This window comes from Ornithorhynchus anatinus, chromosome 6 (genome assembly GCF_004115215.2).
Source record: "Ornithorhynchus anatinus isolate Pmale09 chromosome 6, mOrnAna1.pri.v4, whole genome shotgun sequence".
Classification (NCBI taxonomy): domain Eukaryota; kingdom Metazoa; phylum Chordata; class Mammalia; order Monotremata; family Ornithorhynchidae; genus Ornithorhynchus; species Ornithorhynchus anatinus.
In genome coordinates this window covers 13,329,290-13,344,899 of record NC_041733.1, presented here as the reverse complement: position 1 = coordinate 13,344,899, position 15,610 = coordinate 13,329,290, and the positions used below count along the sequence as shown (strand labels likewise).

At 43.2% G+C, this 15,610-nt stretch overlaps 1 protein-coding gene and 1 long non-coding RNA gene across 6 annotated transcripts in view; one reads left to right on the top strand and one right to left on the bottom strand.

Moving 5' to 3' along the window:
- The window catches only part of LOC114812888, a 20,373-nt gene extending 16,015 nt beyond the window's left edge, over positions 1-4,358 (top strand). Inside the window, exon 2 of the long non-coding RNA XR_003760510.2 lies at positions 3,888-4,358. This is a non-coding gene — a long non-coding RNA (uncharacterized LOC114812888). The remainder of the gene's footprint in view (positions 1-3,887) is intronic.
- The window catches only part of LOC103171242 (HEPACAM family member 2-like), a 22,674-nt gene extending 7,064 nt beyond the window's left edge, over positions 1-15,610 (bottom strand). Inside the window, exons 1-8 of one of the 5 annotated variants that reach the window (XM_039912457.1) lie at positions 15,309-15,605; positions 13,628-13,737; positions 13,387-13,486; positions 11,105-11,374; positions 8,331-8,438; positions 6,204-6,305; positions 2,688-2,804; positions 826-912 (exon numbers count right to left, since the gene is read on the bottom strand). In XM_039912457.1, the coding sequence (XP_039768391.1) occupies positions 826-912; positions 2,688-2,804; positions 6,204-6,305; positions 8,331-8,438; positions 11,105-11,374; positions 13,387-13,486; positions 13,628-13,737; positions 15,309-15,360 (946 nt within the window). In that variant the 5' untranslated portion in view covers positions 15,361-15,605. Of the gene's footprint in view, positions 1-825; positions 913-2,687; positions 2,805-6,203; positions 6,306-8,330; positions 8,439-11,104; positions 11,375-13,386; positions 13,514-13,627; positions 13,738-15,308 lie in introns of all 5 variants that reach the window. The other 4 variants (XM_029067658.2, XM_039912458.1, XM_029067660.2 and 1 more) reach the window with 4 other exon arrangements.

The following is a 15,610-nucleotide window of genomic DNA, read 5'->3' as shown; positions in this document are numbered from 1 at the left end:
TTGGTCTAACATACTTAGCTGCCCTCTCTCTTTGTGGTCTTTGTTAAGTGCTTACTATGTGCCAGGCTCTTACTAAACACTGGGGTAGTTACAAGCCTTGTACTAAGCGCTTAGCTCACACTTTTAATCCCTATTTTACATGTGAGGGAAGTGAGGCACAGAGAGAAGTTAAGCGCCTTGCCCCAGGTCACAATGAGGACAAGTAGCAGGAGTGTGTCACAGAGAAGACACATGGTGGAGCCAGGATTAGAACCCAGATTCTTCCGACTTCCAGGCCCATGCTCTAGCCACTAGGCCATGCTGCTTCTCTAACTGTGGTCCTCCTATTACCCTCATCCTTCCTTTCCTTTCAATCGATCAGTCATATTTACTGAGTGCATATTGTTTGCAGAACAACATGCAATCAAGTTCTTGGGAGAATACTATTTAACGGAGTTTGCATTAATCAGGGTGCACCTGATTAAATTTAAATTATATTTGAGTGGATTATAGCATCCATGGGCACCCTTCTTTCCTTATGTTACCAGTCTAGCCTCTTAAAGGAAGATCTGCTGAATAAGACTCTCTTTGCTACAGGGTTGATTCCTCAGCAGTGTACGAAAGGAGAGCTGACTTTCCAAGTGCTCGGTAAATGTGATTGATTGATTGCTAAAGATCCTTGAGCCAGAAGCATTTCCCTTTAATTGATCTTTGCTTCACCCTCAAGGTAACAGCCCCATCTAAACCCAAGTTCTAGGGGCAACTCTCCCAAGACCCTCGGTCCTACCATGGGGCCAGAACTAGAGGGAGCCTGGAGTAGGGGACTTTAAATAGAAAACAACTTTCCAAACTGTTCCAGGAAAAGTGTAATCAGGATGATGTTCACTACAGTTATAATCAGCATACAAGATACATCAATGAGCATCTTGAAACCTGTCAAAAGACAAGAAACAATTGTTGATTTTTTTTGTTTCTGTATCCACCCATAAAATTATCCAAAAAGTTTAAGCCAAATACCTGAACTCTGAACTTTTTACTTAATATGAGTCCAAATAGTGCATTTGGGAGGTCTAAACTATCTGAGAGATCTCTGTATGTATATATGTATGTGTACCCCAGCCTTAACAGGATTAGATATGATGTTGGCTCAGAGCTCTAAGTGCTACCGGTTAGGGTGATCACATGGAGTAGGTACAGAGGACCCTTAATAATAATAATTATAATGTTGGTATTTGTTAAGCGCTATGTGCAGAGCACTGTTCTAAGCGCTGGGGTAAACACAGGGGAATCAGGTTGTCCCACGTGGGGCTCACAGTCTTAATCCCCATTTGACAGATGAGGGAACTGAGGCGCAGAGAAGTTAAGTGACTTGCCCACAGTCACACAGCTGACAAGTGGCAGAGCTGGGGTTCGAACTCATGAGCCCTGACTCCAAAGCCCGTGCTCTTTCCACTGCGCCAAGCTGCTTCTCGACAACAAACAAACAAACAAACAGCCTTAACAAACCAAAGAAGGCTCCCATGAGCTTTTCAAAATGGTGGGGAAGGAGGGCTCTCTTCCTGGGAATAATAATAAGCATTCATTCATTCAATAGTATTTATTGAGCGCTTACTATGTGCAGAGCACTGTACTAAGCACTTGGAATGTACAAATCGGTAACAGATAGAGACAGTCCCTGCCCTTTGACGGGCTTACAGTCTAATCGGGGAGACAGACAAGAACAATGGCAATAAAAAAGCAGTGTAGTCTAGTGGATAGACCACGGGTCTGGGAATCAGAAGAACCTGCCTTCTATCCCTGGCTCTGCCGCTTGTCTGTCATGTGACCTTGGGCAAGTCATTTCATTTCCTCTGTGCTTCAGTTACCTCATCTGCAAAATGCAGACTAGATCTGTGAACGCCATATGGGGCAGGGACAATGTCCAACTTGATTAACTTCTATCTAGCCAGCACTTACTACAGTTCCTGGCACATAGTAAGTGCTTAAAGAAAACCACAAAATAAACAAACACTGAAGCAGAGTGTGTTATCACCCTTGTTTCACCTATGAGGAAACTGAAGTTCAGAGATGTGGCAAGATTTTCCTAATATAATAATAAAAATAATTTTGGTATTTATTAAATGCTTACTATGTGCCACGCACTGTACTAAGCTCTGGGGTGGATACAAGCAAATCAGGTTGGACACAGTCTCTGTCCCACATGGGGTTCACAGTCTCAAACCCCATTTTACAGATGAGGTAACTGAGGCATAGAGAAATAAACGTGGCTCAGTGGAAAGAGCCTGGGCTTCGGAGTCAGAGTTCATGAGTTCGAGTCCCAGCTCTGCCACTTGTAAGCTGTGTGACTGTGGGCAAGTCACTTCACTTCTCTGTGCCTCAGTTACCTCATCTGTAAAATGGGGATTAACTGTGAGCCTCACGTGGGACAACCTGATTACCCTGTGTCTACCCCAGTGCTTAGAACAGTGCTCTGCACATAGTAAGCGCTTAACAAATACCAACAAGATCACACAGCAGACAAGTGGCAGAGTCAGAATTAGAACCCACGACCTTCTGACTACTAGGCCATGTAATATCCCACAGGAAGTTACTGACAGAGCCGAGCTGAGAGCTCCAAGCATTAGTCTCCAAGATCCCATTCTCTGGAGTGAAAAAACCAAAAGAGAAGGAACCCAGTGCAGGAACCCCACTTTCTTTTGAATACTTACAAAAATGAATGGAAGAACACCAAGGAATACCATACCACGTCTTTATCACAGTGACCAGTTTTATAAGAGTCAATAAAATACAAAGTGCTACTGCCACCAGATGACCTAGAGAAATCCCTAAAAGAAAGAGAGGAAAATGCTACTGAGAAAGATTCCTCCTTTAAAAGGAGTGTAAGGAGCAGCCAAGCTGTTTGTTGTGCTGAAGCGCTTAGTACCATGCTCAAGCACTTAGTACAGTGCTCTTCACATAGTACACAATAAATATTGATTGTTTGCTGAAGTGGGTGGGGGGAGTCAGCCTGCAGGTACTGGAACCACGATCCTTTCTTTTTGCCTTCCTTCTTTCCCCACTTCCTCTCACCTCTGCCCAATTTTTGTGGCCTAAACTATTTGGAAAGTTACATGCTCTTAAAACTGGAAAACTGCATTCTAGTACAAGATGCCAGCAAGATAGACTCATTTCCTTTGCTCCTTCCAATGACATTCATTTGGCCACAGGAGGAGGTCTAGCAGTAAATTATCCTGCAGATGGAATACCCACCACCCTTATTGTCTGACCATGGTGGGCCAAATCCAGAATCCCACTGGGGCAGAAATCACACAGAGTATAAAGCAATCTGCAAGGGCTTTGGTTAGAGAAGCAGCAAGGAATAGTGGATAATGTAGGAACCTGGAAGCCAGAGGATCTGAAGTCTAACTGTGGCTCCACCACTTGCCTGCTATACGATCTTGGACAAGTCACTTCACTTCTCTGGGCCTCAGTTTCCTCAACCACAAAATGGGGATTCAGTACCTGTTCTCCCACCTATTTAGCCTGGGAGCCCAATATGCCACAGGGACTGTATCAGACCGGATTACCTTGTACCTTGCTCTTCTCTGTGCCTCAGTTACCTCATCTGTAAAATGGGAATTTAGATTGTGAGCTCTAGGTGGGCACAGACTGTGTCCAACCTTGTATCTACCTACTCCAGCACTTAGAATGGTGCCTGGCACATAGTAAGCACTTAAATACCATTAAAAAAAATCTAACCTAGTGCTTGGAACAGTGCTTGACACTAATGAACACTTAATAAACACCATAAAAAAGAGTTCTCTCTGCAGCTTTCCAACAGCTTGTTCTTGTGTTGTGTAAGGGCTGAGGGGGAGAGATATCACTTAAAATGTTTTCACTGAAAGAGCCTGGAAAAACTTCCTTTTCAGCCACTTCTCAAGCTTGAACATGCAGAAAACACAGAAGAGACTGAAGCCAGAGGGATGACTTGATCCAAAGGGCTATGAGCTTCATGGAGTTTGCCTGGCTGTGGAGTAAGGTTTGGATCGATTGAACAATGGGAGAATCAGTCTGTCTATCCACTGGACTGAGGTGTCTAAAGTACATGAAGCTTAGGGTGGGGACAAAGGTGCTTTCTTGACACTATATATCCAACTTTGGAATATAGCATTGAGATTAATCCTTGGCACTCAAAAATGAGATTAATCCTTAGCACTCAAAAAATGGAGGCAAAATTCAACTAGAAGTGCATGCGTGGCTGAAATGATGACTGTGGGGCCTACAGTGCAAATACACTTGTCTACACACAAAAACTCTGTTGTGTTATTTGCAGCCCCTGCCCTTTTTTTTCCCTTTTGTCTCCTTGTTTCTCAATCTTTATAAAGTTTTTGCTCAAAAAATGCTGCTCCTTCCCTGGTTACCTTTTTTTAATGGTATTTGCTAAGTTCTTGCTATGTGCCTGACATTGCATTAGGTGCTAGGGTATTCATTCAGTAGTATTTATTGAGCGCTTACTATGTACAAAGCACTGTACTAAGCCCTTGGAATGTACAGTTCGGCAACAGATAGAGACAATCCCTGCCCAATGATGGGCTCATAGTCTAAGATAGCCCCTGTCCCACATAGGGCTTACAGTCTTGAGAAGCAGCATGGTGTAGTGGATAGAGCAGGGGCCTGAGAGTCAGAAAGTTGTGGGTTCTAAACCCGGCTTCACCACTTGTCTGCTGTGTGAACTTGGGCAAGTAACTTTACTTTTCTGTGCCTCAGTTACCTCATCTGTAAAATAGGGATTGAGACTGGGAGCCCCAAGTGGGACAGGGACCCACTGTCTGAGGGACTCAGTTCACCAGAGCGGCAATACCTGAAGAGAGGTCATTTGAAGAGCCCAGTTCATGGAGAAATTAAGTTCTAGGCTTTTCTGTGAGAATCATCCTCTTTAGGTAAAATGCAACTCTATAGGGAGTTGACTACATGCACCATCTTCACTCTAGGTTCCTTCCCAAATATAGAGGCACTGATCAAGGAGGAAGTATTTTAGTAGGGATTATTTTCCCTACTAAAATTCAACCCAATTTGCTTGTATCCAACCCAGTGCTTAGTATAGTGCCTGACATAAAGTTAAGAATTTAACAAATGCCACAATTATTATTATTATTATTATTCCCATTTTATGGATGAGGTAACTGAGGCACAATAAAGTGAAGTGACTTGCCCAAGGTCACAAAGCAAACAAGGGTCAGAACTGGGATTAGAACCTACGTCCTCTTACTCACCACGCCTGTGCTTTTTCTACTAGGCCCGGCTCCACCACTTCATTCATTCATTCAGTCGTATTTATTTTTTTTGATGTTTTTTTTACTGGTACTTGCTAAGTTCTTGCTATGTGCCTGAAATTGCATTAGGCACTAGGGTATTCATTCAATAGTATTTATTGAGCACTTACTATGTGCAGAGCACTGTACTAAGCGCTTGGAATGTACAATTCGGGAACAGTTAGAGACAATCCCTTCCCAACAGCAGGCTCACACCTTTGTCTGTTGTGTGACCTTGGGCAAGTTACTTCACTTCTCTGTGCTTCAGTTACCTCATCTGTAAAATGAGGATTAAGAATGTGAGCCCCAGGTGGGACATGAACTGTGTGCAACCTTGTATCTACCCCAGAGCTTAGTACAGTGCGTGGAACATAGTAAGTGCTTAACAAATACCACAATGATTATTATTATGCTGCTTCTACTGTGTGCCATGTTGGTCTGTCTAGGGCAATGAACTCCCAATTTTCAGCTGAACTGCAGCACCGCCTAAGGCTTTGTTTTGCCGGGTCCATAAGCCCTGGAGAGCAGAGTTAGGGTTCTCTAAGCAGGTGCCCCCTCTATTCTCTTTTGTCAAACCTAGGGTTTGCTCTCTGGCCCTGACGGCTGACATTTTTCTGCTGCATATGAAACAATTCCCCAATTAATACTGGTGTTACAGACAATAATGTCTACTAAAATACTTCCACCTTGAGCTGTGCCTCTATATTTGGGAAGAAACCAAGAGTGAAGATGGTGCATGTAGCCAACTCCCTATAGAGTTGCATTTTACCTAAAGAGGATGATTCTCACAGAAAAGCCTAGACCTTAATTTTTCCATGCACTAGGCTTTTCAAATGGCCTCTCTTCAGGTATTGCCGCTCTAGTGAATTGAGTCCCTCAGACAATAACCATCACAAGTATTCCTTCAAACACCCAGAATCCCTAAAATCCTACCTTCGATAGCCATCCAACAGCAGGAAGTGATGATCAGCAAGAGAGAATTAAGAAGTGTTGCCACATTCATGAAAGTGTTCATTCTTTTCCATGATTCTCTCACTGATTTTAAAAAAAGAAAAAGGATCATGGTGAAGAAACAAAAGACATTGCCTTTCAGCTCACATGACTGAACATGATCCTCTTAATCAGTGATCCGGATTTTCCCCCCGGCAGATATTATCCACCCAGCCCAAATATTTCTCTTTCTACCCAACTAACACATTTTCCCAGGTACAACCAGAAACAGGATGGCCTAGTGGAAAGAGCACAGGCTCAGAGGTCTGGAGATCTAAATTCTAGTCTTGGCTCCACCACTTGCCTGCTAGGTACTTTTGGGCCAATCACTTGCTGTACCTCAGTTTCCTCATCTGAAAAATGGAGATTAAATATTAAACATCTCACTCCCTTTCAGACTCTGAGACACGTAGGGAACAGGTACTGTGTCTGATCCAATTCTGTTGTATTTACCACAGTTCTTAGCACAGAGTAAGCCCTTAACAAATACCCAAATTATTATTATTCTCCTCTAATGTGTTTCACTGTTGCTCCGTGTTAAGGAAAATGCATGTTACAGTAGTCACCCAAGACTGATGCCAACTGTTCCTTCCAAAACGATGTTAAATTGCTAGTCACACATGTTGTTGGAAGAATGTTCCCCTTAGTAGGTTGTCAAGTTTTATCCAAAATACGACAAACATATCTGTACATTTGTAGAGTCAATTCTTCAGGATCTCTTCCTGGCATATCGCTCACTCTTTCTCCCTCTCACTTTCAGTTAATCACATCATGTGTTAAAACCCTGTTCTTCCTCTTGCTGCCAATACATGTGAATAATTTTTGTCTTCTCTTTCACACATTAGATGAAAGGAGGAAAAAAGACATGTGTTTTGCTTCTCCTGAGTTCTCCCTAAGTGTTTAATATTGTGCTTTGCCCTCAGCAGTGCTCAGTAAGCGACAATGATTGATTGAATGCAACATGAAAACATGCAAGGTCATCTATAGGTGTACTGTAGTGCCAAACTATTCACCCTTCTCTTCCAGCTGTGTTTCACACACGTGCATTAGTACGCTGACATTTAATAATGGCATTTGCTAAGAGTTTACTACATGCCTCTTCTAAAAATAATAATAATAACTGTATTTGTTAAGCACTTACTATGTGCCCGGCACTGTTCTAAATGCCAGGTTGGATAAAAGCAAATCGGGTTGGACACAGTCCCTCTCCCATATGGGGTTCATAATCTTAATCCCCATTTTACAGATGAGGTAATTGAGACCCAGAGAAGTTAAGTGATTTGTCCAAGATCACACAGCAGACGCAGTGGAGCTGAAATAGAACCCAGATCCTCTGACTCCCAAACCCATGCTCTATACTAGGCAATACAGCTTCTCTTCTAGACTGTAAGCTCACTGTGAGCAGGACACATATCTACCAACTATCTTGTATCGTACACTCCCAAGTGCTTAGTACAGTGCTCTGCACATAGAAGCACTCAATAAATGCCCATGATTAATGATTGCCTAGCTCTCTACTAAGAGCTGGGGTAGTTAGAAGGTGATCAGATGCAGTCCCTCTCCCACCTAAGGGTCACAGATCTTAGTAGGTGTGGGAGAACAAAATATTTAACCTCAGTTGTAGAGATGAGGAAATTGAGGCACAGAGAAGTCAAGGGACTTGCCCAAAGCAAAACAGGCAAGTGGCAGAAAAGGGAGTAGAACTCAGGACTCCTGACTCTCAGGCCTGAACTCTTTCCATTAGGCCACGCTGCCTCTCATTTGCTTAGTTTTGCTCTTATGGGATCAAATGAGGTTTTTTTGCTAAAAATGCATTTTGTATTTTACGCAAGCAAAGTCCTGAATGTGGGCTTTAAACCTCCTTACAGAAGTTTGCCTTCTTTCATACATTTTGTTGGATTTCTCCAACTATACAGTTAGGATGAGCTGATTTTGACCGCACATGGATTCAAAATCCTTGGAGGAGCCCTAACATGTTAAAGAATTGTTTTATAGCACCAAGGGAGATGAGGAAGTATGTGGCAAGATTAAATGGTAGAATGATAAATAATTATATTTGGTGATACATACCATTCTCTGCTTGACACCCTTGAAGACAGAAGACAGTTGAAACAATCAGACAACAAATCAGGGAAAAGAAAGAAATTCCAAATACCAACTCCATCAGAAAGGAGACACCTGCAAAGGAAAACCAGATGTTTAATAAGAAATGGAAAATTGGCTTTTCCAGGAACTGTGGGGAGAAATTGGGCCACTATGGAACGTTCAAGAGGAAGGGAGGTGTTTTTCACTATGAAATATGGTACTTGTTGAGCGCTTATTATATGCCCGGCATTGCATTATGCTGGGATAAATACAAGATAATCGGGTTGGTCACAGTCCCTGTCCCACATAGAGTTCACGGTCTTAATCCCCATTTTACAGATGAGGTAACTGAGACATAGAGAAGTTTAGTAACTTGCCCAAGGTCACATAGCAGTCAAGAGGCAGAGCTGGGATTAGAACTCAGGTCCTTCGGACACCCAGGCCTGTACTGTATCCACTAGGCCATGCCATTCTCAAAGTAAATGATAGATTTTAGGACTTTGTGGATGACTCTGTGCAGACTTTGCATGTTAACTAATGTACTGGATCCTTTTCCCACTCTTTTTTACTCTTCATGATCAGAGAAGCTCTCCACAATAGAGAAGCAGTGGGAGAAGCAGTATGTCCTAGTGGATAGACCACGGAGATGGGAGTCAGAAGGACCTGAGTTCTAATCCCAGCTCTACCACTTGTCTGCTGCATGACTTTAGGCAAGTCATTTCACTTCTCTGGGCCTCACTTACCTCATCAGTAAAATGGGAATTAAAATTGTGAACCTATGTGGGACAGGGACTGTGTCCAACCTGATGGTGATGTATCTACCTCTCTACTTAGTACAACACCTGGCAGATAGTAATGCTTAACAAATACCATAAAAAAGGCCCTTCCACACATTTTCAGAATTGTCATTCCAATTTTTCTCTGCCTTCCATTTATCCTAGACAATCAGCAGTTGGATAAGGACTTGAAGAATTCAGAAAACTAAACCTACCCAAAAGTCAAGCTTGTAAATAGACCAAAAAAAAAAAAATTCAAGTTCCTTACTATCACACTAATTTCGCACTGGTCCCTCACCTGCTTATCAACATCAGAAGCAGTAATGCCTAGTGGATAGAGCAAGGACCTGGGTTCTAATCCCAGCTCCACCACTAATCTTCTGTGTGACCGTGGGCAAGTCATTCCAGTTTTCCCCACCTCAGTTACCTCATCTGTAAAATGGGGATTAAAACTTTGAGCCCCATGTGGGATATGGACTGTGTCTAACCTAATTAACATATCTACCCCAGTGCTTAGAAAAGTGCTTGGCATATCATAAGTGTTTTACAAATACTCATTAAAAAAACCTAGACCCTGGTCTCCTCCAGCCCCCCAGCTTCCCTCTTTCAGCCAAGCACATCACTAGCCTGAGAGAATAATAATAATGTTGGTATTTGTTAAGCGCTTACTATGTGCAGAGCACTGTTCTAAGCGCTGGGGGAGATACAGGGTAATCAGCTTGACCCACGTGAGGCTCACAGTCTTAATCCCCATTTTATAGATGAGGTAACTGAGGCACAGAGAAGTTAAGTGACTTGCCCACTGTCACACAGCTGACAAGTGGTGGAGCCGGGATTCAAACCCATGACCCCAGCATACATCTAGGTTCTCATTCCTCTTAGGCAAATTCCCACAAGAACAGGAATAGAAAGGACAGGCGGAAGTTGCACAATTTCTTTCAGGCTCGCCACATGGTTTGTTTCTGGAACTCAATAATTTTCCTGGCTACTTTTCACCGAAGAGTCTCTTCTTCCCTCATGGTGGAGGGGAAAATGAATTGTCCCCAAGCCAGAGAGATAGAATGGAGTGGGGGAGGGGGTGGGAAGGATTAAGAATCATCCCCTTTGAGAAGCAGTTTGGCCTAAAGGAAAGAGCACAGGCCTGGGAATCAGAAGACCTGGGTTCTAATCCCAGCTCTGCCACTTGCCTGATGTGTGACCTTGGCCAGTCACTTAACTTCTTTGTGCCTCAGGTCCCTCATCTGTAAAATAGGGTTAAGACAGTGAGCCTCATGTGGGACAGGGACGGTGTCCAATCTGATCATCTTGTATCTACCTCAATGCCCAGTGCAGTGGCTGGCACATGGTAAATGCTTAACAAATGCCACAATTATTATTATCATTACAATTATTGTGCTTAGGTGACCAAAAAAACATTATTTCCTTTTCCAAAGTAGAGAAGTAGTAACTCTCCATGCAGTTCTACTGAGGCACAGGCTGTGTTCTTTCTTACATCTTGTATAGCTAAAAATCATTCCAAACCACCTAAACAGTTCTCCTCCTCTGCATTCAGTTGGGTTTTAGTTGTCATCTTCCATTTCTCTCTCATTCTCCCTCACTCTTTCTCCCATTCTCCATCATGTGCTTTCTCATTCTCCCTCATGCTCACTTTCTCCCTCACACTTTCTCCCTCGCACTTTTTCCCTCGTGTTTGCTCTTTCTCCCTCTCTCTCCCTCACATTTTCTCCTGCACACTCGCTCTCTCCCTCATGTTCACTTTTTCTCCCCCACACTTTCTCCCTCATACTCGCTCTTTTTCCTTCGTGCTCCCCCTCCCACTTGCTCTTTCTCCCTCATGCTCGATCTGTCTCCCTTGTGCTCTCTCACACATTTGCTCTTTCTCCCTTGTGCTGTTTCATTCATTCGCTCTCTCTCTTCCCTTGCCTCGATGATTTTTGGTGCTTTCCCTATAAAACAGGAAACTTTCTCTGGAACCAGACTTACCCTTGAAATTCAACTGCAGGAGAGATGAATTCGAGCTGACCTCATTCCGGACAAGGCAGGAATAATTACCACAGTCAGATTGTTGGGCTTTCTGAATATATAGTGTGCTATTGTTCCCGGAGAGCTGGTAGCGATCATCCTCAGGAAGCAGCCTTCCGTCCTTTCTCCACTGATATGTATCCACTTTTCCGAAGACAGACTGACACGTCAGCTCAATGATCGAGCCTATGCGGGAGGCATTCTTGGAGACCTTGGGCTCTAAAAGGGGGTCTGGAGTGTCCAGATAGAAAGATTTCAACACAATAAATAACATTACGTTGTAAGCTCCCTGAGGGCTGAGATCATGACAGCCTGTTATTGGCAGGGATTGTCTCTATCTGTTGCCCAATTGTACATTCCAAGTGCTTAGTACAATGCTCTGCACATAGTAAGTGCTCAATAAATATTATTGAATGAATGCCTACTAACTCTATTTTCTTCTTCTAGGTGCTCTGCACAGATTAAGTGCTCAAGAATTACCATTGGTTGATTGAAAACAGTGATGGAGCAAGGCCTCTGTCTCTGGGCATTAGTCACAGAGAAATACTGGCCTGGCCACTAGAGCTCTGGAAAGATAGCAAAGAAAGCATAGGCTTTTGATCTTACCATTAAAATTCACCAATCCATGGTTTTTACAGAGTTCATGCTGTGTGCAGAGCACTGTACTAAGCACTTGCAGAGCACAATACCACAGAGTTGAACGAGAAGTCAGTCTGGCCTAGTGAATAGAGCATTGGCCTGTGTGTCAGAAGGACATGGATTCTAATCCCGGCTCCACTGCTTGTCTGCCGTGTGATGTTGGGCAAGCCCCTTAACTTCTCTGTGCCTCAGTTACCTCATAATAATAGTTGTATTTGTAAAGCACTTACTATAAGCCAGGCACCATACTAAGCGCTGAGGCGGATACAAGGAAATTAGGTTGGACACAGTCCCTGTCCCACATGGAGCTCTCAGTCTTAATCCCCATTTTATAAATGAAGTAACTGAGGCACAAAGAAGTTGTGTGACTTGTCCAAGGTCTCACAGCAGACAACTGGTGGACCTAGGAAAAGCCCAGGTCCTTCTGATTCCCAGGTCTGCGCTCTATCCACTAGGCCAAAAACGGGGATTAAGACTTTGAGATCCCTGTGGGACAGGGACTGTGTCCAACCTGATGAGGTTGTGCCAACCCCTGCCCTTAGTACAGTACCTGGAACATAATAATTGCTTACCAAGAACCACTGAAAAAAAAATTGATAGACACGTTCCTTTTCAATGATGTGCTTTCAGTCTAGAATCTTGGCGATGTGTTTCCATCTCTAGATTATCATTATTATCACTGTTTTGATTTAGCTGCTAGGCTGGTTGTCAGGCAGATAATAATAATAACGGTATTTGTTAAGTGCTTACTATGTGCCAGGCATTGTTCTAAGCCCTGAGATCAAGTCCTGCTTTTGAATCAGTCCCCAGAGGGAAACTGTTGACCACCTTTCTTGGGAGGAAAATGATCTAACACTAGGGTGGTAAGGAATAGAGTGAATTTAGAGAAGTAGCCTGGCCTAATAAAAAGAACACGGGTCTAAAAATCAGAGGATTTGGCTTCTAATCCCAGCTCTGTTGCTTGCCTCTTGTGTGTGTTACCTTGGGTAAGCCATTTAACTTCTCCATACCTCAGTTTCCTGCCAAATAGGGATTAAATACTTGCTCCTTTTTGCCTCTATACTGGGCCCAATATGGGTCAAGGATGTAAACTCTGAGCCCGTCATTGGGCAGGGATTGTCTCTATCTGTTGCCAAATTGTACATTCCAAGCACTTAGTACAGTGCTCTGCACATAGTAAGCGCTCAATAAATACTATTGAATCCGACCTGATCCACCCCAGTTTAGCACACAGTAAGTACTTAACAAATACGCTCAGTATTTTTATAATGATAATAGTTATTACTATTATCATTTCCACCCTCACCCCCACCCTCGGTAGCCTGCAGTGAAGAAGACTTCAAACAAGAGCTCAGCGCTAGAGCCTCGTCAGTAGAAATCCACTGAATGGATTCACTTCAGAGACTACGTGAAAGGAGACAGTCAGCTTTCGGACATTTCTCTGCCTCAAGAGGGCAATCAATCAATCAGAGAAAGCAACCAATCAGACACAGTGATGGTGTTTAGGTGCCTCTCCCTGCCAGATTCCAAGGATAAGGCTACCGGGCTTTCGCTCTGGATCACCCAGCCAAGAGAAGGAAGAAGTGGGTGAAGAATACCCTTACCCATTATTTCCAGGCAAATTCTTTGAATGGATTCAGGCTGCTGTTGCAAGGTGACTCTGAGTTGATAAATGCCACTGTCCTTCACCTGCAAATCCTTTAGCTGTAGTGATGCGTTAGATGGGTAAAACTGAATGTGATTTTGGTACAAAGCAAGGATGTCAGGATGAGAACTGTTCACAAAGTAAGTTAGAAACAGTAGATAATTCAGGGAAGGGGATTTTTTAAATTCCCACCGAATCACCTGAGATCCATTCAGATGAGTCAATCCTGGAAGCAGAAAAGAAGATCCTGAAGTCCTTTTTTCCAGTTGGCAGTGGTGGCTGGGCCCAGCCATGGAAAACTCCCCTGCCCCTAGAAAAACAGGCAATGAACCATTAATTATTTTTCTCTAACCAGCATCCCTAAGTAGGTACCTGTAAAGCCAATTAATCCCAGAAAAGCAGCATGGTGTAGTGGAAAGAGCACCCTGTGAGTCAGAGGACTTGAGTTCTAATCCTGACTCTGCCACTTGTCTGTTGTGTGGCTTTGGGCAAGTAGCTTAACTTCTCTGTATATCTTCATCTGCAAAATTCATTCATTCAATAGTATTTATTGAGCACTTACTGTTTGCAGAACACTATACTAAGCAGTTGGAATGTACAATTCGGCAGGGACAATCCCTGTCCAACAACAGACTCACAGTTTAAAAGGGGGAGACATGCATCAATACCATAGAAAGGCATCTTTTCTCCCTCCTATTTAGGTTGTGTGCCCCATGTGGGATCTGATTATCTTGTATCTACCCCAGTACTTAGTACAGTGCTTGGTGCCTAGTAATTGCTTAACAAATATCACGATTATTATTATCATCATCTTCATTAACCTTATCAGGTGATTCACTAGTTTAAAATATTCTTTCATTTACCCTAAAATTATCTCATAAAATACATAAAACAAGTCTCATTTGTTCTCACAACTTTCCTGTAAAGTCATGGCAGGGAGAGGCAATTCTCTGAGCCTCTAGGTACCCCGTCTGTGAAATGGGGAGACGTTAAATAGTAGCAGTGGCATTTATCGAGAACCTGCTTGATGCAATGCACTGCATTGAGAGACAGTAGAAAAAACAAAGTATAACATTTCCTGCTCTCAAAGGGAGACAAGCATAAAAAAATTTCCAGCTTGAAGGAGTCAAAATAAAATACCAGGATTCTAATCCTGGATCCCTCACTTGCCAGTAGTGTGCCAGTGTTTCAAATCTCTCCCTGAGCTAGAATCCAAGTCATCTGTGGGCTTTAGCCGGCTCTCCCTCTTTTCAGCTTCTGTGCTTGACTTTCCCTTTCCTCTGTCCTCAAACACTCTGCCTAATCTGCTGATCTAGTAACTACTCCAGTGCTCAATACAGTGCTTATCCCATAATAATTATAAGCTCTTTAAAGAAACCCCAGTGATTAAAGTCCATCACACTCATCCCTGTTGACAAAAGCCCTTTTACTTCCTTCCCCTCTGAATCCAGCTTTTGCTTGGAAATTTGGGAAAACACAGATGATTTTTCTCCTCTCTTTAAGCCAGCTGTTTCATTTTAACAGCTCGGTCCCAGAGTTTGCAGAACAACTTAAAAACAAAAACAGCTCAAGTTTGGCATTACTACATTTGCACATAAGCTAGAAAGATTATTCAACCCGAGAGAGCCAGCCATAATGGCCTATGTTTCTAGGTCTGACTCTCTGGCCCACCAACCCGTTTCTCTTCCTGTCTCTCATCTCTGCCTTTGTCCGCTCTTCTGCTCCAGTTCTATTTTAATTTCCCTTTCTGACTTCTTTCTTTCTTCCTGTCAGTCAGATGTCCTGCTCCTCAGAGTCCACTGAAATTCTCAGAAATATGATCCCTTTCTACACTCAAATAGTTCTGTGCTTCCTAGCCTCCTCACCAAAGCTAAAACTTACCTGTGAACATCCAAATGACCAGAATTTGAGGAAGACTGCACCAGATCTCCATAATCAACAGCTCAAATGATTGCAGTAGGAAATGTGTTGTGCAAACTGTGACCTTAGCCCCTCCTTCTTTCCCCTGCTGATACTCTCTTTGAATAAATGTGAATTCCCGAATCCAGAGTTCTTCCAGAGTCAAGAGAGTCAAGATTGGGGTGGCTCAAGGCAGAGAAGTGAAGACCCTAAAAGAAATATGATCAGAGGGCTTTCCTACCAGCAGAGGTTGGCCCACTGAATGATCAGTCATTCATTCGGTC